This window comes from Nuphar pumila, chromosome 2 (genome assembly GCF_984573655.1).
Source record: "Nuphar pumila chromosome 2, dmNupPumi1.hap1.1, whole genome shotgun sequence".
In the NCBI taxonomy this organism is placed as follows: Eukaryota; Viridiplantae; Streptophyta; class Magnoliopsida; order Nymphaeales; family Nymphaeaceae; genus Nuphar; species Nuphar pumila.
In genome coordinates, this window is record NC_143250.1 from 10566303 (window position 1) to 10592119 (window position 25817).

Consider the following 25817-nt stretch of genomic DNA (forward strand, 5'->3'; position numbering starts at 1 on the left):
TCATCTAAATCGGAGTTGAAAATACATTTGAAACATGCTTGACAAGTGTCAAGGGTAAAATGGTTATTTTATAAATATTGCAAGACATTTATGACCAATAAAGTTATTTTTGTCCATTCCCTAGTTGACTGAGCCAGTCAAGGTTTTATGAATTAATGGGGTGTATTAATGTACATATAATATATATACACTATATATATAACTCAAGCTTAATTAGGCTTAGTTACACTAACTAAGTTCTCACTTAATGTAATTAAGTAGCTAACCAACCAATTCAGTCAACTGAACTAGCTGGGCCAGCTGGACCTAGAGTTGGATCTTGTAGCTGACCAACCAATTCAGTCAACTGAACTGGTTGGGCCAGCTGGACCTAAAGTTGGATCATCAAGATCCAACCCAAAGACCCATGACCCATTTTGACTAGAGCATGGGGCGCCCATTGTTTTGGGTCCCATGTTAATTGCTAAAATATACAAGTGTTGAACTTGTTCAACACTTGTATAAAGCAAGCCCAAAATGAGACACTCTTGGTGTTGCCACTTTTGTCTTATAAATAGGAACAATTCACTCCCTTTCAACCCACTTCACTCTCACGCTCTTCTCCTTGCCTCACTCCCTCTCCTCCATACAGTCTTTTTCTTTTCTCTTACTGTTGTAGTGTATGTGGTTGTACCACCACAATGCACCCATTCAGACCCACTAGCCCAGCTTAATTGAGCTAGCACTACACCTAATGCCACCAATAGACCAGATCTGCCAGTTTGCCCCTGACTGCACCCACACCTATTCTCCCTCACTAAGCTCGGCCTCTCCGAACCCAGCGCAGTTTGGCATCCTCTCAACCACTCAGTTCGGTACAAAACTAGCTAGGTCTTATCCTTGCCTCAGCTTAGTCTACGCTCCAGCCACTCACCTCACTGTTTTGAGCTCTTCTGGCCAGCATACCGAACAACCTCTTGTATAGCTGGTCTCCTCCCCCCCCCCCCTCCTGATTGATCACTCCCATTTTGGCGACTTGATTCAGTTAGATTGTGACCATTACCATCTCGACTCGGTTTAATTTTGCCAACACGGTCTACTTCACCTTCGTACATCAAAGATTATCTTGGAGAAAAATTCTCCCAAAATTTTTGAGAAATTTTTGTTTCTTATCAGAGCGCAATACAAAGTAAGTTCTACTGCCAAATGAGTGTGATTTTCAAATATTTAAATATATATTCAAGACATATATGTTCAGATATATTTGAATCATTATAATATATATATATATATATATGCATTGGATTTTGAATAAATTAGTTTTTGAGTTCATATCATATTTTGAACAAAACAAGTATTTCAAATAAAATAATAATTTTGGTACATATCATACTTGGAATAAAATAATCATATTTTAAATAAAATAATAGTTTTGGTATGTACCAAACTTTGAGAAAAAAGGATTACATTTCAAATAAAATAAATAGTTGTTGCATACATCTCTTTCGAATAAAATAATATATATATATATATGTGTGTGTGTGTGTGTGTGTGTGTGTGTGTGTGTGTGTGTGTGTGTGTGTGTGTGTATCATGCCTCAAAAAAGATAATCATTCTCTGAACAAAATAATATAGGCATATGCATCATGTTTCAAATAAAATAATAGTTTTTTTATACATCACACTCTGAACAAAATATTACTTTTTGCTTACATTTATGCATATTCGCCTTTTTAAGATAAAAATATTTAAAGCATCCCTAGAACAACGTGTATCTCTGCCAAGCTCAAGAATATAGCTCTGGGTTTAGAAAACCCTACCGACAATAAAATAGTTTGCACTAAAACTAGTTACGACACAAAAGAGGCCAAGGTTTTGAGAAACCTTTCTCGTGTCACAAATACATAGTAGTGTGTAAAGCACACTTCCGTTCTAAATTTAGCTTGTGTAAAAGCTCGAAATAACTGAATTCTCAAAGTGTGAAACAAAGCACTATCTGATAAATAAAGCATGCCTACATAAAAAACTTAAGATATTGATCTGCCACATTTGCGAAATGCTCGTAAATACAAAGCAAGAACTGATTGGGTCGGGTACACATACATTACTTTGGTTATTACCCAAAAAATAGGTACTTGAATTACTAAACTCTCATTCTGACCTACACAGTGTAAGGCACTTAAAATAATTCCTGTAATAAAGATAACCCTTCTGACCCATTATGTTTTGATATCTACCTTGGAAAAGGTAGATGGTATAACCTTCAATGATTTTCTTCTGAGTTTTTGGGAGTAAGGCATCCTAGTGGTCTCCACTTACTCGTAGGTCTACGAAGGTCAAGGCTATCCATGTGTCCTAGGTGATAGATCCCCAACTGTTGTTGTTGTTGTCTACGATGCATCATATTTTCTCTTTTGCCTTAGCAGTAATTATTTTGGTCATGGACTGTTCACTTTGGGTTCACTACGGTCAGGTACCCGAGATTAAAACATCTGAGAATAAAACATCCCTCGAATACCTCAGCTCTTTGCGATGGTCTTCCCCATGTGCGAAGGTAGATGGTTAATTATCGAAACAAATACCCTTTTTAATTATAGTTTAAAATGAAAATATGCCCTAATTATGCAAACAATTATGTTCTGTATTTTGTCTTACTTTTTAGTAAAAATGTTTTATCTGAATTAACTGAATATGTTTAATATTTTGAATTACCAAAATTGGTATAAACTTACCAGACTGCCATAATTCTGACCCTTTAACAAGTTTTTGTTCAGGTATAAGTCAGTGAATGCAATGGGGTAGAAGCGGCATTGAGGAACTAGTACTCTTCGGATGATCCAGGGACCAGCTTAGGACTTTTGTTCATAATATATTGTATTCCCAAGTTTTGAACTATTTGTACAATTTGTCAAAAATGATGTAAATAATATTTTGGTTTTTACTCTAATAATAGCTTTGTCTTATTTCACCCCTATGGCTCGCTCAAAATTTTCAAAATCAGACTCAATATAAATTGTTTTATGCCGCTAACATTTAAAAAAAATCAAAATTTTTGGTAAAAAATGGGTTTTAAATTTCGGGACGTCATAAAAAAACTTGCATCATGGAAACCTCGAGAATTATGAAGATAGGGATGACACACGAGATGAATATAATTGATTTAGCGCATCTCACTTGTGATGAGATATGTGACAATGGGATTCATGCACACCTCCATCAACGGAGATGTACGATAGTGATGAAATATAGTTAAAAAATCTAACTTTTGACCTATTTACAAAAGCATTTCTAACCCTTCATAATTTACAAAATATGATTCTCAAAGGCATGCCTTCTCTAACTAAGTTGTATCTATCATTGTTTGATATGGTAAAGTTACTTCATTGCCCTTTTCATCTTTCACTAAACCATGGTGCTTGAAGTTTGAACTTTTATATTTTCATGACTTCCACCATTATTGAATTCATAGCTATCGGAAGCTTCTCGTAATATGGGAAAGCTCTCTTTGAAAGCGGAAAACTCCTCGCTTCTTCAAAATGAGGAGAAGCTTAAAAAAACTTGCTTTCAAAAGATGGGAAATTCAATTCCCTTTATTGGGAAACTCACTTTTTATTTCCAAAATTGATTACCTTTTGCTTCCTTAGTGTTTCTCTTTTGCACACCCGCCCGGGTCACCTGAGTTGCAATGGGCCTGGGGCGAAGGTGTTGACCCCTTCATCCTAGGTTCGACTCCCACCAAGTGTGTGGGTGCCTTTAACTGGTGAGCTCCATAAGGGTTTGGGTGTCAGTGACCCCACTTATTGGCACTTCCTACTCGGTTCTTTTTTACTTCTTACATTTTTTATATTAAAAAATAAAATTATTTTTATAACAAACTTGCAATCTTGGTTTTATATCATTTTATACTTGTGTCCATGCCATTTCTTATTTGCTTCTGTTTGCGCTTCGTGTTGATTTTTATTTACGAAAATTTATTGTATTGTACAACAAATATGATGTGTTTCCTCAAATGCCCTAAAATTTTTGAAATCAGTCTGCTGTCTAAAATCGCAAATAAAATATTTTTTAGGACCTTTTTACCCTTCACCAACCGAACCTCACAAAGTTTGCAAATATATCATTCTGCCTGTAAGCTAAGGCATAACCTCACTTAAATTTCATATTCACACATTTGTTTTTTGTGGTCATCAAGAAATACAGTTTTCTCTATTAATCATAAAATCACAAATATCTTAGCAAAATCTCATATTTTATACAAAAGTCACAGAAAATCGTGTAAACCTCCCTTCTCCTTTCTTTAACCATCACTAAAATGTACATTTTTTTGTGGTCTTCACGAAGCACACAAAAATAAGTTTTGTGAACCTCCTCGTGATCGTAACCTCATAAATACCTTAGTAAAATCGTATATTTTATACCAAAGTCGCTAGAAACCATGCAAACCTTCCATTTATAAAACTCACTTAAATGTATATTCAAAACTTGTTTTTTATGACTCTCACGATACACGCAAAACAAGTTTTGCGAACCTCTTTATGATTGTAACTTCACAATTATCTTAATAAAATCATAAAAATTATTTGCAGTGTCTTCTAAAATTGTAATAATTATTTACGAAGTTTCCTAAAATTACAAAAAATTATTTACAGTTTCCTAACATCGTAAATCCATCATTTTTGTTATAATTCACATGTTATAATTCAGCAAATATTTTACAATTCAACAGGTGTTTCATCTTATAGTTTAATAGATATTTACAATTCAACAAACATTTTCTATTATAATTCAGCAGGCATTTACAATTCAATAGGCATTTCCTGGTATAATTTAGTAGAAATTTACAAAATGTTTTGTAACTATATACAATTCACCTATAATATTCAAAACTACATACATTCATTCTCAGCATACATTTAAACTATTATAAGTATTTGAAGTTAAATTATGAAATAAAAATTCAATTATAATTGCATTTATAAACATTTACAAAGTATTGCTTACTTAATTACAATGATTTATAGTTACAAAACATCGTTCACTTTTGTAGATGCCTCATGCACGCTCGTAGCTCCTCGATGACCTTAACATAGTTATTAATAAGCTTAACTTGATTCCATATAATGAACTTTTTTGCAACAAGCATGTCCTTCAGTACGAGGATTTCATGTTGTGCAAGAGCCAAATTTGTATCTGCTACACTTGTTGTTCTTTTGTCCTTTTGAATCATCGGCCCACGCTCCTACTCATGCTCCTTAATGACCCACTTTCTTGATGGACTGCTAGCAAAATGCTGAGATTGAACAATTACATCTCCACACTATAAGATTGCATGTCAATAGAGGCGATATATCTTGCCTCTTTTGACCTATTTATCCTCGCTATAGATCTATTCTGATGAGAATTCTCATCGATAAGTCGCAAAAAAGAATTGGCCTTTGTTGAGTAATAACAACATTTATAGCTCGTTGTTAAAGGGTTAAACCAATACCATCCAAGAATCTTGCCGAAACTAAGAACACTAATAACGGTGTGACAATCTTTAACCATGAAACTGTTTTAATGACAAGATACTCTAGTCTTTATATCCTATACGATGACATTCATAGGTCATTGTTATAGGTTAAAGAGTGAATTAACTCGCCATTATAGGCTATAACAGGGCACATTATCTCACACTTATACGCTATAAGAGGGCAAACTTTTTCGCCTATATAGGTGCAACAAAAATCTCGCCATTATAGGCTATAAACCTGCAAGAAAAAACAAACAAAAAATTAGTTTTAAATCATGTGTTTTTTATTTTTAAATACATTTTAATTATATTTCTTTATAAAAATGTATTTTTAAAATTTTTATTATTGATGATATTTTGCTACAAAGGTGCTAGTCTTTTAAAAAAAAATCTATTTCTATTTCTCACAAGTTTTTGGCTACCGATATTTTACTGTTCTAAACTTTTGTCACTACGAGCGGAGTGCGAAGCAGGTTATATGCCCCCCCCCCCCCCCCAAGATGCACTGTTTGCTACAGTGTGTGTTCGGGGGTCCGAATGAATGCCATGTATATAAGCATATGGGGCTCGTATCCCTATGTGTGTCTGCATCACTTAGCATCGAAGTTCGGTGCGGTTGCAAAGACTTAACTACCCTTTCCCACCATTCTCGCCATGAAACGACAATTCAAAAAAAGCACAAAAATGCCCTCTATCTAGAAAAGTGAAACGACAGTTCGAGAAAAGGACAAAAATGTTCTCCATCTAGAAAGTCGAGGATGATGTTAATGCTTCAAATTCCAAATATTTCATTTTTGCTCTAAGCAGTAAACTTTTGCACCATCTATTGTAACAGGAGCTCCCTTTGATGACGTACCCTTTGCCATCGTCTGCTGCCACCGGACCCTCTTTTGCTGTCGTCTGCTTCCATTGGAGCACCCTTTGTCATCGTTTGCTGCTGCTGGAGCTCTTTTTACCGTCGTTTGCTGCCTCTGGACCATCCTTTGTCGTCGTCTGCTTCCACCGGAGTACCCTTTGCCGTCGTCTGCTGTCGTCGGAGCACCATTTATCGTCGTCTGCGCAAGGGCAGCATCGTTGCCACCATCGGCTGCATCTACCTTCTGGGTGTTTCTCCTCCATTATCGGATTACCAAAACACATATTATTTTGGTGAGTTTTGTGTAATGTTTCGTTATGCAAATAAATCAATTTATAAATCTGAATGCTAAATCTTACAACTAGTTGTACTATTCATGCTAAATAATACATATTTTCATACTGAAACAAATTGATTTGTACCTATCCACCTTTGAGGCCTCGAAAAATTGTTAGCATGATTTGTTCTTATGAAGCGGCAACGATTTATATGTTTGAAGCAATAATGATTTAATGAAATTACCATGATTTATACTTAAGTTTGATAAATCATACAACAATGTTTACGTATGATGCCCAAACGTTACAACGATATATACTTATAAAGGTTGTGATTTCTACAATAATTTGTAAGTTTGAAGCAGTAACGATGTGTATTTATGAAGTTACCTCGATTTGTACTTAAGTTTGCTAAATCTTACAACGATGTTTACTTATGAAGCCAAATATTGCGACAATTTATAATGTTGGTGATTATTTAACAAATGGGATAATTTATAATATTATATATTGGGGAGGCGGTTGTAACATATACTAATGCGGTTAAATTTATGTGTTGTGCAGGTTAGCAATGTCTAAAGCTTGTCAGACAAGAAATCCTCTGTCGTTCGATTTCATGAGAGTTACTGAAATGATCCGCCAGTTCCATCTATATGAGCGTTATGAAAGATACCAAAATATAATAAAGATTGAGAATGATAAAGAAAGGGACAAAGCGTTGGAATTGTATTATGCGGAGCAATATCCATCAGATATTGAGGTTGAAGATCATAGGAAGCATAAGGAAGAACTAAAGATGAAGAAAAATAAGAAGGACGATAAAAAGAAGGAAAAGCAAAGGAAAAAGGAAAAAAGAGAAAGGCAAAGGAAGAAGGAGGAGGAGAGGGAAAGACAAAGAAAGAATAAGAAGGAGGAGGAAGAAAAGGAAAGACAATTGAAGAAGAAGGAGAAGGAGGAAGAGAAAGAAAGACAAATGATGAAGATGGAAGAAGAAAGGCAAATGAAAAAACATCAGGATAAGGAAGAGAAGGAAAGGCGAAGGAAGGAGAAGGAGGACGAGAAAAAGAAGGAAAGGCAAAGGAAGGAGAAGGAGAAGGAGGACGAGGAAGAAAAGGAAAGGCAAAGGAAGGAGGAGGACGAGAAAGATAAGGAAAGAGAAAGAAAGAAGCAGGAGGAGGAATAAAAGGAAAGGGAAAGGAAAAAGTAGGAGGAGGAAGAGAAATAAAGAAAATGGAAGAAGCATGAGAAAGAGAAGGAAAGGGAAAGGAAAAAGCAGAAGGAAGAAAAGAAAATGGAAAGAAAAGAAGAAATTGAAAAGTAGAGTAGGGAGTCGAAGGAGCGAAGGAAGGAAGAAGAAAGGCAGATGATGGAGGGAGGGGATGAAGAGGAGAAAAGTGTGACCAAGGTATATAAATTGATCATGTCTATCACGATTTGCTGTGATAGTTATTACTATGTATAGCGATTAATGTAATAGAGATTACTGTGATAGCGATTACTATGTATAGCAATTACTGTAATAGCGATTACTGTGAACGATTTACTGTTATAGGTATGATTATGTATAGCGATTATTGTGATAGCGATTACTATGTATAGCGAGTGTGCAACGATTATTATTTATAACGATTATTGTGTACAACGATATGTAGAAGTACAATTGGGATTATTTTTTATTTGATACGAATAATATGTTATTTTGTATTATAGGGAGGTTACAAGAGAAGTAAAGCACCAGGTGAAAAGCTCAGAGGGTAGTGTCACTGGCTTGTAGTTATGTCGTGTTATGAACAACTCAATGAATATCAGAAGGATCGATTGCGAAATATGCACTTCGGTGGCCTTCTGGACCAGTATTCTTTTAAAATGTGCTAGAACACCATGACTCACCTGGTAAATAAATGGAATAATAAGACAAACACATTTCAGTTTGATTCTTTTGATATCACCATGACCCTAGAAGATGTTACGCGGATTACGGGCTTTAAGTGTCATGAAAGTGTTGTCTTATTACGAGATTCAAACTATACTGCAAGGGACAAGTGCATGACCCTTCTAGGAATGTCGATGGAGGACTAAAGGCAACGCATTTCTGGTGGAAGCAATTTCACATCGATGAAAGTTTATTCTTTTCGCACTAAATGGAAAGGTCGATCAGTTACATTTGCATCTAAAAGAGCTGACCAAGAGTTGTGTGGCTGCCTTTTTTTATTTTTTTGGACTTACTTTATTTTTTGGTTCCATAATAAGTTACCTATGGCTGAAATTCTTGGAAGACATAGATAAAGTCGACAACTATGCATGGGATGCTGCTATGCTCACACACTTGTACAGTCAACTTTACTCTGTGAGTAATGGTACAAAAAACATCGCAAGGTTTTGGCCATTTGTACAGGTAATTGTTTATTACATATTTTATAGTTGTAGACTAAGATAGTTGAAGGTTATAGGCTTACTAATATATATGATTTTGTAGGCCTGGTTGTGGGAGCATATTGTCGCCTTGCGTCCTTAGCTTAGTGTGGCCCTGCGATTTGTGGTTTTTCAAAGATCGGTCGGTGGACTAGAATAAATGTAAAGCAAGATAATGCTAAGTTCATTTTAGATGGTCTATAATTAAATAAGTTAAATGGTTTAAAATCATTTACAAACGTTTCAGTATTTATCATTCATTAGTATAAATCGTTGAAATATTTAGCATTCTTAAGTAATCATTGCTGCAGGTTTTTTACTTCGTTAGTAAAAATTATTCTAATGTTTAACATTCTTAAGTAATGATTGTTGCAGGATTTTGTATTCCTTAGTACAAATCATTATCGCTTTAGCATTTAACTTTCATTAGTGTAAATCGTTGTAATCGTTAGCATTCTTAAGTAATGATTATTGCAGGATTTTATATTCCTTAGTATAAATCGTAAGCATGAATAATTATGTCTATACCTAAACCATAATCTCCAATATACAGGTTGTGTGGAGACCGTATGGAGATGGAGAAGACGAGGACCAAGAGATTGTTGCTCAGGTTGCGAGACTGTCTGGCTGTGATATTTGGCTGTTTATCAATTGTGAAAATGAGTTGCAGCTTGGTAGTCGAGTTCTCCTATAAGCTGGCTTGGGACAGTCTACCCCAAAGTAGCCTGTGGAAGTGAGAAGGAAGATGAAAAGTTGTGGGGCCAGGAACGTGAATTGGCATGATCGCTTCAGGGGACAATTGGATAGCTAGAACAAAAGAGGTTCGTGTCATAGCATATGATTATAAAGAACGATAATATGACCCCAATTATTTAAAAAAATATTGGGAACCCATGCATCAAAATCTGGAGATTGAGAATAAGAAACGTGAAAATATTGGGAACCCATGCGTCCCTCATGTCCCCCATTATGTCGTCTCCAAGTAGAGAAAACATGTTCATTGTGTCCCTTCGGCTACAACAACGATTCTCTCAGTTGCAGTACACGATTAAGAGCAAACACAACTCACAAAAAAGAAGATAGTCTCTGCCACAAGGTTTGAGATGTTGGAGAGGGAGAATAAGGAGTTACAAAACATATGAAGAATTTAGGGAGACAAATGTGATCACTGGTAGACCTGATTACCAGTGGTTTTAATAAGATCGCGGGAACCAAAAGGCCACCGAGGAAAGAGAGTCTATCAAGAAAAAGAAAGAGACGATTTGTATGTCAAAGTTCAACTCAATCGTCAACTGCCACTGAATAAACATTATATGATTTTTTTATCCTGATATTTATTTGTTGTAATTCTATAATTCTTTTTTGTAAAGTGACATTCTATAAATGCACAATTATTTTTTTAATAAGTGTAACACACAAGTGCCACTGAACAAATCGTTGTAATATTTGGCCTTCATAAAAAAAAAATCGAAGAAGCGTTTAACGTTGTGTACTGTGCAAATTATGAATTGTTTTTATGAGTTGTCTACATTGATAAAAGGCTAAAACGATTTATACATATAAAGACTACGTACTATCATGATTTGCTTGATGTCGATTGCCTTGCAACCAGCTCTATAAGAGATTGCGATTTATTTTTTATAGAAGGGTGTTTCATCATGATCTGTACAACCATCCCACCAAAACCCATCAAATAATGGTGTTCCATCTGTTTGAATATCCTATTGTGATTTGCCTTTACAAGCTTTGTCTAAGCGAACGATATGTTCCATCGCGATTTACACAATGACTGATTCATAAATGGCGAAAAAGGAAAGTAAACAAATCGACACGATGTTTAGACTTAGTAAAGAACAAATCGAGTTAACTTTAACGATACAGACCTCATTGTGTAAATCGCTCTAGAACAATATCTGGTATAACAAATCAGATACAGTATATGTACAAGTATTTGTCTTATCGCGATTTACACAATGACTAATAAAAGGCAAAAAATAGAAAGAAAAAACAAATCGACTCGTTGTTTATTGGTGAAGTACAAATCTAGGTAGCTTGATAAATACAAATTGAAGTAACTTCAACGATACATCATGACCAATGGTTTGACTTAGATACAATATATGACCATCATCATCAAAGAAAATAGATATCATCACCAGTATGAAACCCACGTCCAAATAGTGATGTGCTTCTAATGCAATCTAGGTGCGAAAATGTGGAAAGCTACGATACTTGCTATAGTGATTTGTTTGATGCTGATTGTCCTCTAGCGAATTAATTTTATGAGCTTTGTATATGTGAACATGTTTTACCGCGATTTACACAATGACTGAATCATAAAATGCAGAAAGGAAAAACAATAAACAAATCGACACGATGTTTAGACTTAGTAAATTATAAATTGAGTTAACTTCAATGATAAATTACAACTATATTCATTTATAAAATATATGAGTAATTAGTTATAATACATGACCATCATCATTAAAGAAAACAAATATCATCATCAACATCATCCCCACATCCAAATAATTATGTGCTTCAAGTGCAATCCAGGTGCGCATGAAATCCAGCTTGCTTTCAGGCAGAATTGAAGTATATTGAAGGTATAAATTGCAACAGGCAGAGAAGATGCAGCGCGCACGACTAGCACCTTTAGTTTACTAAGTGGCCTTCGCTAGTCACTGAGAATGATAGAAGGCAAATCTAACTACCAATGGAGGTCCTTATTTCTTTGCAAGTTTTTTTTGCAGCACATTTGTACTCTTGATTATGCATAGACTTGTTCCCATGCGTTCCTCCTAACGTATAAGAGCTGCTTGATTTTTACCAAGATATGCAATTGCTCTTTGACATCCACTTCTACCAAATATCTTAACATCAAAATCCAAATTACCATTATACTTGAACACCAAAAATTCTCCAAATTGCAAGGAATGACATGCGACAAATGTTGGCCAACCATTTTTGAGAAACATGGCACCATCTTTAGCGTGCACTTTCACAGGCCAAGGACTGCTGGTATGGTTGTTTGAGGTGACATTAGCACATTTATCTAACTTGATACATCTTGCAAAGGCTGAAGGAATGTACTGCAAAAGCAAATGGTCTCTCAGGTCATGCATTTATCACTAGACAAGGGGGAATTTAACACTCAATCAAATGATTCTAAAAGTTCTCAAATTCTCATCTTAGATAGAACCCCGCATAGAACAATCAAAATAAATGAGTATTTAGTTACAATACATCATGAAAAGCTATTTATGGGAGGACATTTCTATTAAACGCATATCTATCTTTTAGAGTCTCTCATTTTTAAAGAAGAGATCACCAAAACATCCATATCGTTCATCGTCGAGTTCATTTCTTGTTGTAAAATGATTCTATGTGCAGCTGAGGATATATCCTCTCCAAGAAAATGAGCTAATTAGTAATGGCAGCCCACTGCACCATTTTGTCATGAAGTATATCGAAGATTAGGCATATATTTTTTCAACTGCAAAGTATGGTTTGCGGACAATGGAGGGACCGACAATAAGAATAGATCAAATAGATGGACATCAACATCACCCTCTGTCTATCATGCAAGATATTTGTGCTTGCTCTGGTATGACGACAACGATTGAAGATGATTATAATCGTTATATTTTGTGTAAGCTTCGATATACTTCATGACAAATACACCACAGTCGTATATGTCATGAATATATCGATGCATACACAGAAGATAACAACCATAATCATCATCGAAGATTATACAGATCTTTCCTCATGGCATGAAACAACTACGTTATCAGCATCAAACCCCATCTATCAAACACAGGTAGAAGGAACACAGAAGAACAAAGAAGAAAGAAAAATACAAGGAAGAAGAAGAAGAAGACAAAGATGGAGGAGAAAGAAGAAGAAGAAACTGCATTGCCGCAGAAAAGATGAAGAGAGGTTAAATAGATTAGGGTTTTAGACATGGACAACGGGTCAGGTCGGGTAGGGTTTTACATAGAATAGGGTTTTACACCGATCTATATGAGGGTTTTACATAGAATAGGGTTTTTACCCACGTATACACAAATCGACATGACGTTTAGACTTAGTAAAGTACAAATTGATTTACATCTTTATATAATTATTTAAGTAAAAGTTGCAAATCACTATCATTGTTTTATAGAAAGTGTTCTATCAGGATTTTTATAGCAATGAACATAAAGTGAAAATGATTTATCCTATTACGATTTGCATTTACAAGCTTTGTCTATGTGAACGATGTCCTATCGCGATTTACACAATGCTATATTAGTAAAAACCCATTATTATAAATCGTCATCTCACATTTAGCACTCATAAATAAAAATCACAATTTATACAATAATGATATATTAGAAAGAATCAGGATTAGGGTTTGTTGTCCTATCGTGATTTGCTTTTACGAGCATTTTCTACGTGAACAATATGTCGTATCGTGATTTACACAATGACTGATTCATAAAAGGCAGAAAGGAAAAACAATAAACAACTCGACACGATATTTTGACTTAGTAAACTGTAAATCGAGGTAACTTCATAAATACAAATCGATGTAACTTCATAAATACAAATCGACATCGCGCACAAAGACATATTGTTGTCGTGATAACTTTATAACTACAAATTGACGTGATTTACAACCACATTTATTTACAAAATATATAAGTATTTAGTTATAATACATCATGACCAATGGTTTGGCTTAGATACAATACATGACCATCATCATCAAAGAAAACAGACATGATCATATGCCCAATCGTGATTAGGGTGTAGGATTTAGGGTTTAGGATTTTAGGGTTTTAGGCTTTAGGGTTTAGGATTCAGGGTTTGGGGTTTGCGGTTTAGGGTTTTAGGGGTTTTAGGGGTTTAAGGTTTAGGTGTTTAGGGTTTAGGGTTTAGGGTATAGGATTTAGGTTTTTGGGTTTTATGTTGTAGGGATTGGGGTTTAGGGTTTAGGGTTTAGGGTTTAGAATTTAGGTTTTTGGGTTTTGTGTTGTAGGGATTGGGGTTTAGGGTTTAGGGTTTAGGGTGTAGGGTGTAGGGTTTAGGGTTTTAGGGGGTTAGGATTTAGGGTTTTAGGGGTTTAGGATTTAGGGTTTAGGTTTTAGGTTTAGGGTTTTAGAGGTTTAGGGTTTAGGGTTTAGAGTTTAGGGTATAGGGTTTAGGGTTTAGGGGTTTAGGGTTTAGGGTTTAGAGTTTAGGGGTTTAGGGTTTAGGGTTTAGGGTTTAGGGTTTAGGGTTTAGTGTTTAGGGTTTAGGGGTTTAGGGGTTTATGGTATATGGTTTAGGGTTTAGGATTTAGGATTTAGGTTCTTGGGTTTTATGTTTTAAGGATTGGGATTTAGGGTTGACAAGCTTTGTCTATGTGAATGATGTATCCTATCGCAATTTACATAATGACTGATTAATAAAAGGCAAAAAACTAAAACAATAAAAAAATTGAGATAATGTTTAGAATAGATAAATAAAAAATCGAGGTTACTTCATAAATACAAATCGATTTACAACTTGATACCGATTTAAGTCATAGTTGCAAATCAATTTCACTGTAATGATACGTGCTATCACGATTTGCTTGATACGTCCTATCGCGTTGACTAGTTTTGTAAAAGGCAGATGAAATGATGAGCAATGCAATTTATTTGCTCCCGCTTTAGGGGTTTAGGATTTAGGTTTTAGGGCTTTATATTGTAGGGATTAGGGTTTAGGGTTTAGGGTTTTAGGATTTAGGGTTTTGGGGTTTAGGTGAACTAGATAAAGTAAAAATTGAGGTAACTTTGTAAATACAATTTGTCATATAGTGATTTACATTGATGAGCTTTTTCTATGTTAACAATTTATCCTATCGCAATTTACACAATGATTGCTAAAAACAAAAAAGAGAAAGAAAAAATAAATCGAGACGATGTTTATTGGAAAACTATAAATCTAGTTGACTTGATAAATACAAATCAACTTATAACCAAAAGACTTAACATTCATAATATAATAATATTTGTTTTATCGTGATTTGTTGTTACAAGCTTTGTCAATGTGAACGATATGTCAAGAAAATCATGGAACAAATCGACACGATGTGTAGACACAGTAAACTACAAATCAAGACCTAGTTGCAAATCGATTTCACTGTAACGATACATGCTATCACGATTTGCTTAATATATTCTACCGCGTTGACTAGTTCTGCAAAAGGCAGATGAAATAATAATTTTTAATTTAATTAATACGCAATGCAATTTATTTGCTCGCGCTTTTTTAAAACTGACAATATTTTTTAAAAAACTTGCGGTATGTGAAACGATGTTTTCTTTATATATGAATGACACATCGCACAAGTTCAACAGGGTTTAGGGTTTTATATTGTAGGGATTACAATTTAGGGTTTAGGGTTTTAGGATTTAGGGTTTAGGTTTTGAGGTTTAGGGTTTAGGTGAACTAGATAAAGTAAAAATCGAAGTAACTTCATAAATACAATTTGTCATATAGCGATTTACATTGACGAGCTTTGTCTATGTTAACAATCTGTATAAAACGTAAATCAGTATCATAATGTAAAACACTTCGAATTTACCTCAATTTTTTTTCGTTGAATTTCACATCGATTTGTATTTATGGGTTTAAGTGAGGGAGTGATTGGACTGGGTTGTACAATGATGTGTATATTTAAAGGCTAGATGAGACAACGATCTGTTCATGCACTTTTATCCCAATTTGTACTCATGCATATTGTGATTTTCATCCAGTTATAGCCGACATAGACGTCATTATGTAGATCGTGATAGGACACTACATGTGTGTGTTCATCTTACAAGTCAATACTAAAAAATACATAATATCTTACAAATCGATATACATATCGCATAATATATTACAAATCGATATGAAAATTAGCATAATAGCTTACAAATGGACACTACAAAACACATAATATCTTACAAATCGATATACATATGGCAAAATATATTACAAATTGCTACGAAAATTCAACATAATAACTTACAAATCAATATTAATAAACAAAACAATATCTCACAAATCGATATTAATAAACAAAACATGTGTGCTTATCATACATGTACAAAAGTATTGTCTTTCATATGCCAATGCCCACTTCTCTTTTTCTGCATATAATTTTTGTAACCACACACAGTCTTCAAGGTCGTACATTTAAATCATTTCCTCCCAATCATACATAAAGGTGACCTCGTCTACGCTCTCAAGTATACACCTTGTAAACTTTTTGTCAAACCCTATCTTCTGATTAAATATTTGTCCTATGTTCTTTGCTGCATTTTGAAAGATATGTCACAAACATAGGCGATGATGTGCATCTGGCCACACATAAGACACTGCACTCGCAATTACGTGATCATCAACTGTAAGTACAACTTCAGATTGCTTCTCATTCATTGCCTGTGTAAATACTTTGAACAACCACTCAACGCTTTCCTTGGTCTAGTCATACAAAAAGGCATCGCCTAATATACAACTCTGTGAGTGATGGTTCACTCCGACAAACTGCGCAAATGACCACTGTTCAATATTAATCTTCATTGTCGTGTAAAAAACAACCACATCATTGAAGCATTCATAATCAATTATTGATTTTGAATATGCCCAAAACATATTCTCAACATATCCATCATTTCTTCTGTAACTAGTCAACCAAAGAACATATTTCTCCATTCTTCATGTTATCTGTCTCCTTCCATTTCAAGTGGTTTCTTAGATCCATAGGTGTGAATGACACATTCTCGCGACCATCATCTATGTACGGACACAAATTGTATGTCTTACTTGGTGCAATGCCAGTACTATCAGCAATTGCAGCATGCACTTCAATTACTTTATGATGGGACCTTAACATAAGAGTAAAAAATGAAGTTGCTAAATCATGGTTATGATCACTGATTAAAGTATGAACTACATATTTCTCATTCAGAAGTCTTCTTAACAACACTCTCACTGGACATCCACATCTTGAATCTGGCTTGCTCTGTGTTGGATTTCAATTTGACTTCTTCCAACCTTCCTTAAAATAAATATATGTCTTTCTCACCACGACACCCTGTGCATTTTTTGATGAAGAATACCTTCTAACACTGAAGCCAAGATTTAAGGCATAATCATTATAAAATTTATATGTAACTCCCTCATTATTAAACAACATTCCTTCTACAAGAACAAAGTCAAATGTACTATCATGTACATTCTCAGTGCCTGCATCTTTGTCAAGTGCATTGTCATGATCGTCTACCTTATTATCGAATTGCATTTCGTCTGCTGGAATTTTCAAGTCAAGGGTGAATCCAATGCTTGCACCCTTCTTATCACATGCATCATTAGTGCACATGTTCACTTCTCCATAACTTTCCAATGATTGAGATAGATCATCTTCACTGCAACCAGGTGATAAGCTCACCACTGTTGTAAGCAAGCTATCAATTTTTGTTAAATGGATACCGATAAGGTTAAGCAAGTCAAAGAAACGATTGAATGAATCACAATATAAAAGTAACAACAATTTCTTATTTGCTTATACTATGCATCAAATTGTTACTTACCATGCCAATAAAAGAAACAATTTGTCGTATATTTGTATTTACAATAGCAATTTTCGTAACATCTACAACGCTGTGAAGCGATTTTAATAGAAATCGCTAAATGAGTAGTGATTTGAATACAAAAATCACCACCACAAGTGCGCAACAATGTATTCCCACACACATACATTTTAAAATTCTTTCTACAAATATCTTACAAATTGATACTAGAAAACACAATATCTTACAAATCGATACGACGATTACACAAAATATCAAATCACAGTTAATCGCTATACATAGTAATCGCTATCGCAGTAATCGCTATACAAAGTAATCGCTATCGTATTAATTGCTATCACAGTAATCGCTATTGCATTAATTGCTATCACAGTAATCGCTATACGTAGTAATAGCTGTATAGAGTAATCGCTATTCATAGTAATCACTATACATAATAATACCTACAATAGTATACTGCAACATACAATAGCGATTAACGTAACTTGGTCACACTTTTCTCCTCTTCATCCCCTCTCTTCCTCTGCCTTTGTACTTCTTCCTTTCTTCTGTCCTTTGCGCCCATCATATGTTTTTTTCTTTCTGTTTTCTTCTCTTCCTTATCCTCCTTCTCCTTCCTTTGTCTTTCCTTCTCTTCCTCGTCCTCATTCTTCTTTCTTTGTCTTTCTTTCTCTTCCTCGTCCTCCTTCTTTTTCCTTTGCCATTCCTTCTCTTCCTCGTCCTCCTTCTCCTTCCTTTGTCTTTCCATCTTTTCCTCGTCTGCCTTCTCCTTCCTTTGCCTTTTCTTCTCTTCCTCATTCTGATGCTTCTTCCTTTGCCTTTTCTCTTCCATCTTCATCATTTGGCTTTTCTTTTCTTTTTCCTTCTTCTTCTTCAATTGCCTTTTCCTCTCCTCCTTATTCTTTTTTTGCCTTTTCTCATCATAATAGCTTACAAATCGACACTACAAAACACATAATATCTTACAAATTGAATACATATCGTAAAATATATTTCAAATCAATACAAAAATTTAGCATAATAGCTTACAAATCGATATTAACAAACAAAAAATATCTCACAAATCGGTAGTATGTTACTACAATCACGATTTGTGATACATTGCATATACTGAGTCAATGGACGATACCAGATGAGATAGAGGCCATTTCTTGCATCTATAAACAAACATTCTTGTCAATAGACCCAGCGTCTTACAAATATCTTTGATTTTTCAACCGTTGAAAGGACAAGATCCACCTGTAATAACAAAACAATGCCTTAATGGCACTCACGATGACATACATTCTTCAATAATAGCATGATGACATGAAAATGTACTCACGACGCCTTAATGTCACTTGTTGGATTAATGTTTGTGCATCATTGCTTTCTTCCACACTGCCCAACGACAACGAAAAAGAAGAGAAGACTGCAAAAAAAGATGTCCGACAAATGCCCCTATGACGCCCACTAATGATCGAACTAGTCGATCGATATATAGTTATCTCCATGAGGTAGGAACAAACCCGAGAATGTTTTGAAACACATGGCAGAAACGAGAAGGCGACAATGTGTTGTAATACAAGTTAAAAACAAAGTATAGAACTTGAACTCGAGAAGACGACAAAGACTGCTTCGGCAATAGCAGCCGACTGTAAAGGGTGCATCGTCAAAGGCAACTCCTATTACAGAAGATGGTGCAAAAGTTTTCTGCTTAGGGAGAAAATGAAACATTTGGACTTTGAAGAGTTAACATCATTCTCGACTTTTTGAACGAAGGATATTTTTGTTTTTTTCTTGAATCGTCATTTCTCTTTTTTAGATGAATGATATTTTTGTCATTTTTTTGAATCGTCATTTCATGACGAGAATAGCAGGAAAGATTACTTAAGTCTTTGCAACCGTACCAAACTCCGATGCTACAAGCCCCAACATGCTTATATACGTGATACTCGTTCGGACCGAGAACATGCACTTAAGCAAGCAGCACGTCTTCGGGGGAGAACACGCAACGCCCTCCCAGCGGAGTGTGAATGTACCACTTTCTCCGTCTTAAAAAAAAAAACTAATATCAAATTGACAATTTCTAAAATTCCATCATCATGACCATTAAACAATCACCAAATAAATTAATAAAAACAAAAAATAAAAGCGTGCAAGGCTGTCACAAGAGAAAATTTAAGCCTTAACGCCTATAAATAAGCGGCAACAGGAATCAAAGTGGAAATAGTTACCAATTCAATATTCCACAAACAAAAACTAGGGCGCGTGGGAGACACAGACAAAGTGCCACTGTGGTTGGCCACCTTCCACATGAGTTAGGTACCACACAGGCTCTGCAATTCTTGCGTATGATCGCACCATATATACCTATCTGAAGAAGTTGTGCTCCATTTGGATATCTTCACTCCCGATTGCTTTCCCTTCATCGGTTCCTCTTCCTCATTTTTTTTGCTGCTTCTTCTGTGCCGAAGTCCTGAAAATATGGCGCTGGCGCTGATGGCCATGCGTAGGTACTGCTGCGTCACCTCGCCGCCTTCCAATGCCGCTTTCCATCTGCGCAAGGCATGCCTTTTTGTCCTCGATGGCCTCTTTTTCTTTCTGCGTTTCTCAACTTTAGATGACCACGAATTCAATCTCTGAGACCATTTTTTTTCTGCATTTGGGAATGACCCAATTGGTTTATGTGCAACTTGAGCATTGTGGTATGCGTTAAACATGCTTTGCTGGTGATTCTCTAGTTGGGTGGTACTTATCGGGTTCGATTTCTTGAATGAGTTGGTTAACTTCTTATGACGTTTAGAGCAGATTGCATGGTAAAACCTGCAGTTGGTGTCTTCCAGTTTTGGGTTTTAATGAATCGGAATTTATGGCTCTTTTTTTTTTCTTGGGGGCTCTGGATCTTGTGTTTCAAAAGCTGCTAAAGTTATTGTACGAGAGGAGTTGGGTTGATTAATGATCATCTCCACTTTGCCCACTTTGTTTTTTCTTGGTTAGAATAGTGCCCACAACTTGATAGGATTTACTGTCATTTGCTTGTGGTTGAATGTCCCCATTTGTCCAGAAAAGTAGGCGGAGTTGGTGGAATAGAGCATGTAGTAATGCAGTTTCCCAGCTCAGGCCAGTTCTCTGGATAAGTGGGTGTGATCAAACACCTTGTTTAAGGCAGGAGGATTATCAGAAACCGAAGCCTCTATGGAAATAGTTGCATGCTAAATGCCTATATGAACTAAATTCTTTACCGCAGAATGAGGTTATCGGAAAAGGGATGTTTATGAATGATGAAAAATATAATATGTAATTCAACGGGGAATTTCTTTTTCCCTTCATCGCCTCATGGGTTAAAACTGTAACTGTGTAATGCAAATGCTGTGTTTTCTGGAGTTTGTGCAACTGATGCCTTGCCAACATGGGCGGTATCGATTAATTTTGTACATAACATATGGCTTTTGAGTAAGGTGCTTATGTGATCAAAAACTGTATTTTCAGATGAGCGTGGAGTCACAGGCTGCTGTTACTAGACTTAAGGATTCTGGCTTCATAAAGACTCAAGGACTCATTGGTGGGAAATGGGTTGATGCTCAAGATGGTAAAACATTGAAGGTCTGAAGCAACTACAAGTTGGTATTCATGCATCAGATATGTCTCTAAAAGGATATATATGGTCACTGTTAATCAGCTACTATTAGGAATACCAGCATTGCAAGCGTGGTCATCATATTCGTTTTCAAAATCATGCCATCCTTCCAAGAATCCACCTTTGAAGACATCACAAACATCTTATTTTTTGGAACTTCAGAGGAGTAGTAGTAATGTTGATGGTTTACTAGTCTTTCCATCCTAATTGTTTGTTTATCAAGAAACTTGTGCTTATCATATGGTTACACAAGTTACTTTTGGCATCCAATCATGTGCTAGTAAGCCGGACCTGCTATTTATGATTAGCAAGTCTGAAATACTCAGAAAGTTCTTTTCTAACTGCTACACACACACTTCAGTGAAAGAGTACAGCTTAGGAAGAATAACACATACCCCAATTCAAGAGAAATTCAAACAGGAAAGTTATGTTCAAGTAGCTTTCAGTACGTGAGAGGGAAGTGGCTAGGTCCCACACTACATCATGATCAACGGATGTTCTACTGGTTCCACTTACATCTAGCTCTGTTCTGAATTTTAATTTAAATGTGGATGTGCAAAGAAAAATATTACTTGATCTGAACCTCAAAATACTATCATTTTATCCACATCAAATAGTTGATCATGAAGTGAAGCGAGCTTCTTCATACTGAACACTTCATGCTCCTTTTGTGCAACTAATCTGGCTTTATATCTTTTAAGAGTTCCATTACTCTTGGCTTTGATTTTATATTACCTACACATAACCTATAGGTTTCTTTTCTTGTAGGACATCTTGTATAATCCAAGCATTAGCCTTTTTTAAAGCTTCTAATTCTATTCTTATAGCCTCGATCCACTCAGAATGTTCTTTAGCTTGAGTATAGGTTGAAGGTTTTATGTATGAGTGAATTAATGCAATGAATGCTTTATATTTTGGGAAAAACAACTCATAGGATACAATTTTTTCAAGTGGTTTAGAGATCCTAGATGATCTTTTGGTTTGAACTTTAGTTTGTTTAACATACTTTTCTAGTGAACATGGGTAATTAGGATCCTTGCGTCTTAAATATTACAAATAGTTTTGGTTCCTATGGGAATGCTCTTCGTTAATTATAGAACCATTATCAAGATTACACTCATCCATTATATCAATACCATCATCAAGATCATATTCATGATTATGTTTTTCATAATTTGGAATCAAATAAAATAAAAATGAATACTCAATTACTTCCTCAGCCTTTTCAAAATCAAAGAAACCTTTCTTTTCTAAAAATGACCCATTTCTTGAAATATACAACTTTCTACTTTTGGGATCAAAGCACCGATAGCCTTTTTGGTTATATGCATAACCTAAAAAGGTATAGAGAATAGCCCGAGGAGAGAGTTTATCATTTATGCTAGTAAAAACAAAACATTTGCATCCAAAGTTCTTAATCTAGAGTAATCAATGTTACGACAATGAAGCTGCACACGACACTTCAAGTACAAGGTTTTGATGATGAACAAGTGAATCAACTCTATTTCAGCTAAGACAATGAAGAAAGATGACAAGAATTGAAGAATCCAATGAAGAATCTTTGAAGACAAATGTGCAAATGTAAATTTCATTAAATATCTTAAATTCTTGTAAGAACCTTACTTAGAGTGCATATTTCAATTGCATTTCATCTAAAAAGTCTTTAGAAAAACTTTTTAAAAAGAACTCTTCATGAAAATCGTTTTAGAAAATTCTTTACTTAATTTTTCATGTTTATTAGTCGACCAACAGACTCACTAGTCGACCAACTTTACCAACTTTTTCGCGTCAAATTTTCAAAGCAAAAATGTCAACTTTCTGAATTAGTCGACTAATCGACTCTTAGTCGACCAGACAGAATGTTTGATTTCTGAAAAATTTAGCAGGAGTCGACTGAAGGTAATCTTAGTCGACCGGACAAAATGTTTGTTTTCAGAAAAATTTAGCAGGAGTCGACTGAAAGGTTTTTCAGTCTACTGATGATTTTCATCAGTCGACTAACTTTTCTTTAGTCGACTAAGTTTCAAACTCCAGATTTTAAAACGGTTCTGTTAAACACAATAGTCAACTGACGATAACTGTTAGTCTCTTAATATTTGATTTCAGTCGACTAACTACTGTTCCAATTGACTAATATAGCCATTTTTTCTATAACTTTTAAAAAGTGTGTCTTTTCATTTTTCAAACGAATTGACCGTTCAAAAGTGACTGTTTTGACACCCCTTCATACCTTCAACGTATGGAATCTTTCAACTATAAATAAGAGTGCATTCCACACTAAAAAACATCGAATTATATTGAATTACAAAGATCGAATTCTTTGCTTTTCACTCTTATTCATTCAAGTATTTGTTTTTTCACTCACTTGATATTTTCACTCCAGTTTTTCACTCAAATTCTTTTGAGAGATAGTGAATCCGTGAGTTGAGTATTTCAACAACCTTAGAAGTCAATTGCATTTCATCTGCATTTATAAGAAAGGCTCGTAGGTTGATTGTAAGTTTGTTTGCTTATATTTTTTTGTAAAAGGAAATGACTCCTTGGTCTAGAGGAGTTGTTTGTTTTCAGTAGGGTTGTTACTGAAAGTGAGACCAGATTTGGTTTGTATGTTCTTGTGGTGACACAAGGTTGATAGTGAAAATCTCAAGCGGGTTTTGCTTGGGGACTGGATGTAGGTCAGGAAGACCGAACCAGGATAAAATCTTGTGTTCTTTGTGTGATTGTTGTGTGAATTTCAAAATCTTTCAAAATTCCAAAGACGTTATTTAAAAGCACTATTCACCCCCCCTCTAGTGCTCGTTGCCTCGATCCTACAACACTTTCAATCAAGAGTTAATTTAAAAAGTTTTTCAACTGGTGTTATGTTTTTCAGAGAAGAAGATATCATTCTATTAATAAGATATGTGGCAGTTAAGGATGCTTTATCCCAAAAATCCTTTGGTACTTGATTTGCTATTAGTAAAGTTCTAGTTGTTTCTATAATGTATCTGTGTTGTCGTTCAACCAAACCATTTTGTTGTGGTGTGTGAGGACAAGATTTTTGATGTGTGATGCCATGTAGGTTTAAATAATTTTTAAATTCTTTTGATAATAATACTTATCATGAATCAGTGCAAAAAATAGAAATGTCATTTTTAAACTTATTTTTGACTAAGTTGTGAAATATTTGAAAGTGTAAAAAGACTTTAGATTTATGCTTTAGGAAGTAAATCCAAGTGTGTCTAGAGAAATCATCAACAAAAATCACATAGTATGCATATACACCTTTGGACATAACTAGTGTTGACCCTCCAACATCTGAATGTATTAACTCAAGTGGTCTAGAGAAAATAAAAGTTCTTTCATGAAATAATAATCTCTTTATTTTACCAAGAATAAATCTTACATTTGAAAATTTCAGAGTTACAAAACTTTTTCAAATTTGGAAAGTATTGAATTTTGGATACATTAGGATGACCAAGTCGTTTGTACCTTAAATTCAAATCAATTTTCTGAACATTGTAGCAAAAGGTATCCTCATGTATTTCCAAAAAATCTATATAGTAGAGGCCTCATTCTCTATGGCCTTCCCCAATCAGCTTGCCTAACTAGTGATCCTGCACCCAACAACCATTAGAAGAGAAGAGACATTACATCCATGGTTAAATATTTGAGGGAGAGTGTTAAATCGTACATATATTGTAATATCGTGTGTTTTTACACTTAATTAAATTCAGAGTTTTTTGAAATTTGACTGAGTGTTGTAGAAAAAATGATAAATCCTCAATTTTAGGTGGTGTCAATTGAATTTGAGTTTGACCTAGGTCTCATTGACAAGACCTAAACGAGCCAATTGAAATGTGATAAAAACTTTTATTTTTGACCTTTAAAATCAGGTGAAATTCAGAGTCGAAATTCAAGTTATATATCAATAGATGTGCCTCAAAATTTTGAATTCATCGATATTTTACTTTTCTGAATTCGGGCTATGGTTGGCCCGAAAATTGTTTTTTTTTTTTAAAAAAGGCCCGCCTTGACGAGACCGGGTCTTGATTGGGTCAGATCGGATTCAATCCATACGATCCAAGTTAATATAGATCTGCACTCAGTCCAAGACCCATATTAATTAGGATCTGGTCCGGTTCAAGGTCCATATGGATATTGAACATGGATTTGGATCTTGGATTCAGATCCAAATCCAATATCCAGGTCCAACAAAATTAAAGTTTTAAATTCAATATAAAGGTTTAATTTAAGGAGAGTTAAAGTTAAAAAGACTCCCAGAGGGGGTTAGACACCCTCTGATTTTTTTGGATATTAATAAATTAATAAATAATAAATAAATAATTAAATTATTATTAAAAATAAATTAATTCTGAAATTTATTAGATGTAGTAGTTACCAAATAATTAGGGTCTCTAGAAGAGCCTAATTTGGTTGAGTAAACAAAAAAAACAAGGTAAGTATTAAAAGAGGTAGTAAGTAGAAAAAAAAAGTCAACATAAAGAAATAAGGAAAGAAGGGTTGGAGATAGAGTCCCACATGGAAAAAACTCTATTTTCATACCCATATGGGAAACCCTAGAGGGGCG

The 25817-nt window shown here is 34.9% G+C and overlaps 1 protein-coding gene across 2 annotated transcripts in view; it reads left to right on the forward strand.

Moving 5' to 3' along the window:
- The first annotated feature begins 19832 nt into the window (after positions 1-19832).
- Positions 19833-25817, forward strand: part of LOC149844729 (succinate-semialdehyde dehydrogenase, mitochondrial-like) — a 157153-nt gene continuing 151168 nt past the window's right edge. The window contains exons 1-2 of one of the 2 annotated variants that reach the window (XM_089995230.1): positions 19833-20175; positions 21100-21213. In XM_089995230.1, the coding sequence (XP_089851356.1) occupies positions 20095-20175; positions 21100-21213 (195 nt within the window). In that variant the 5' untranslated portion in view covers positions 19833-20094. The remainder of the gene's footprint in view (positions 20176-21099; positions 21214-25817) is intronic. The other variant, XM_089995236.1, reaches the window with a different exon arrangement.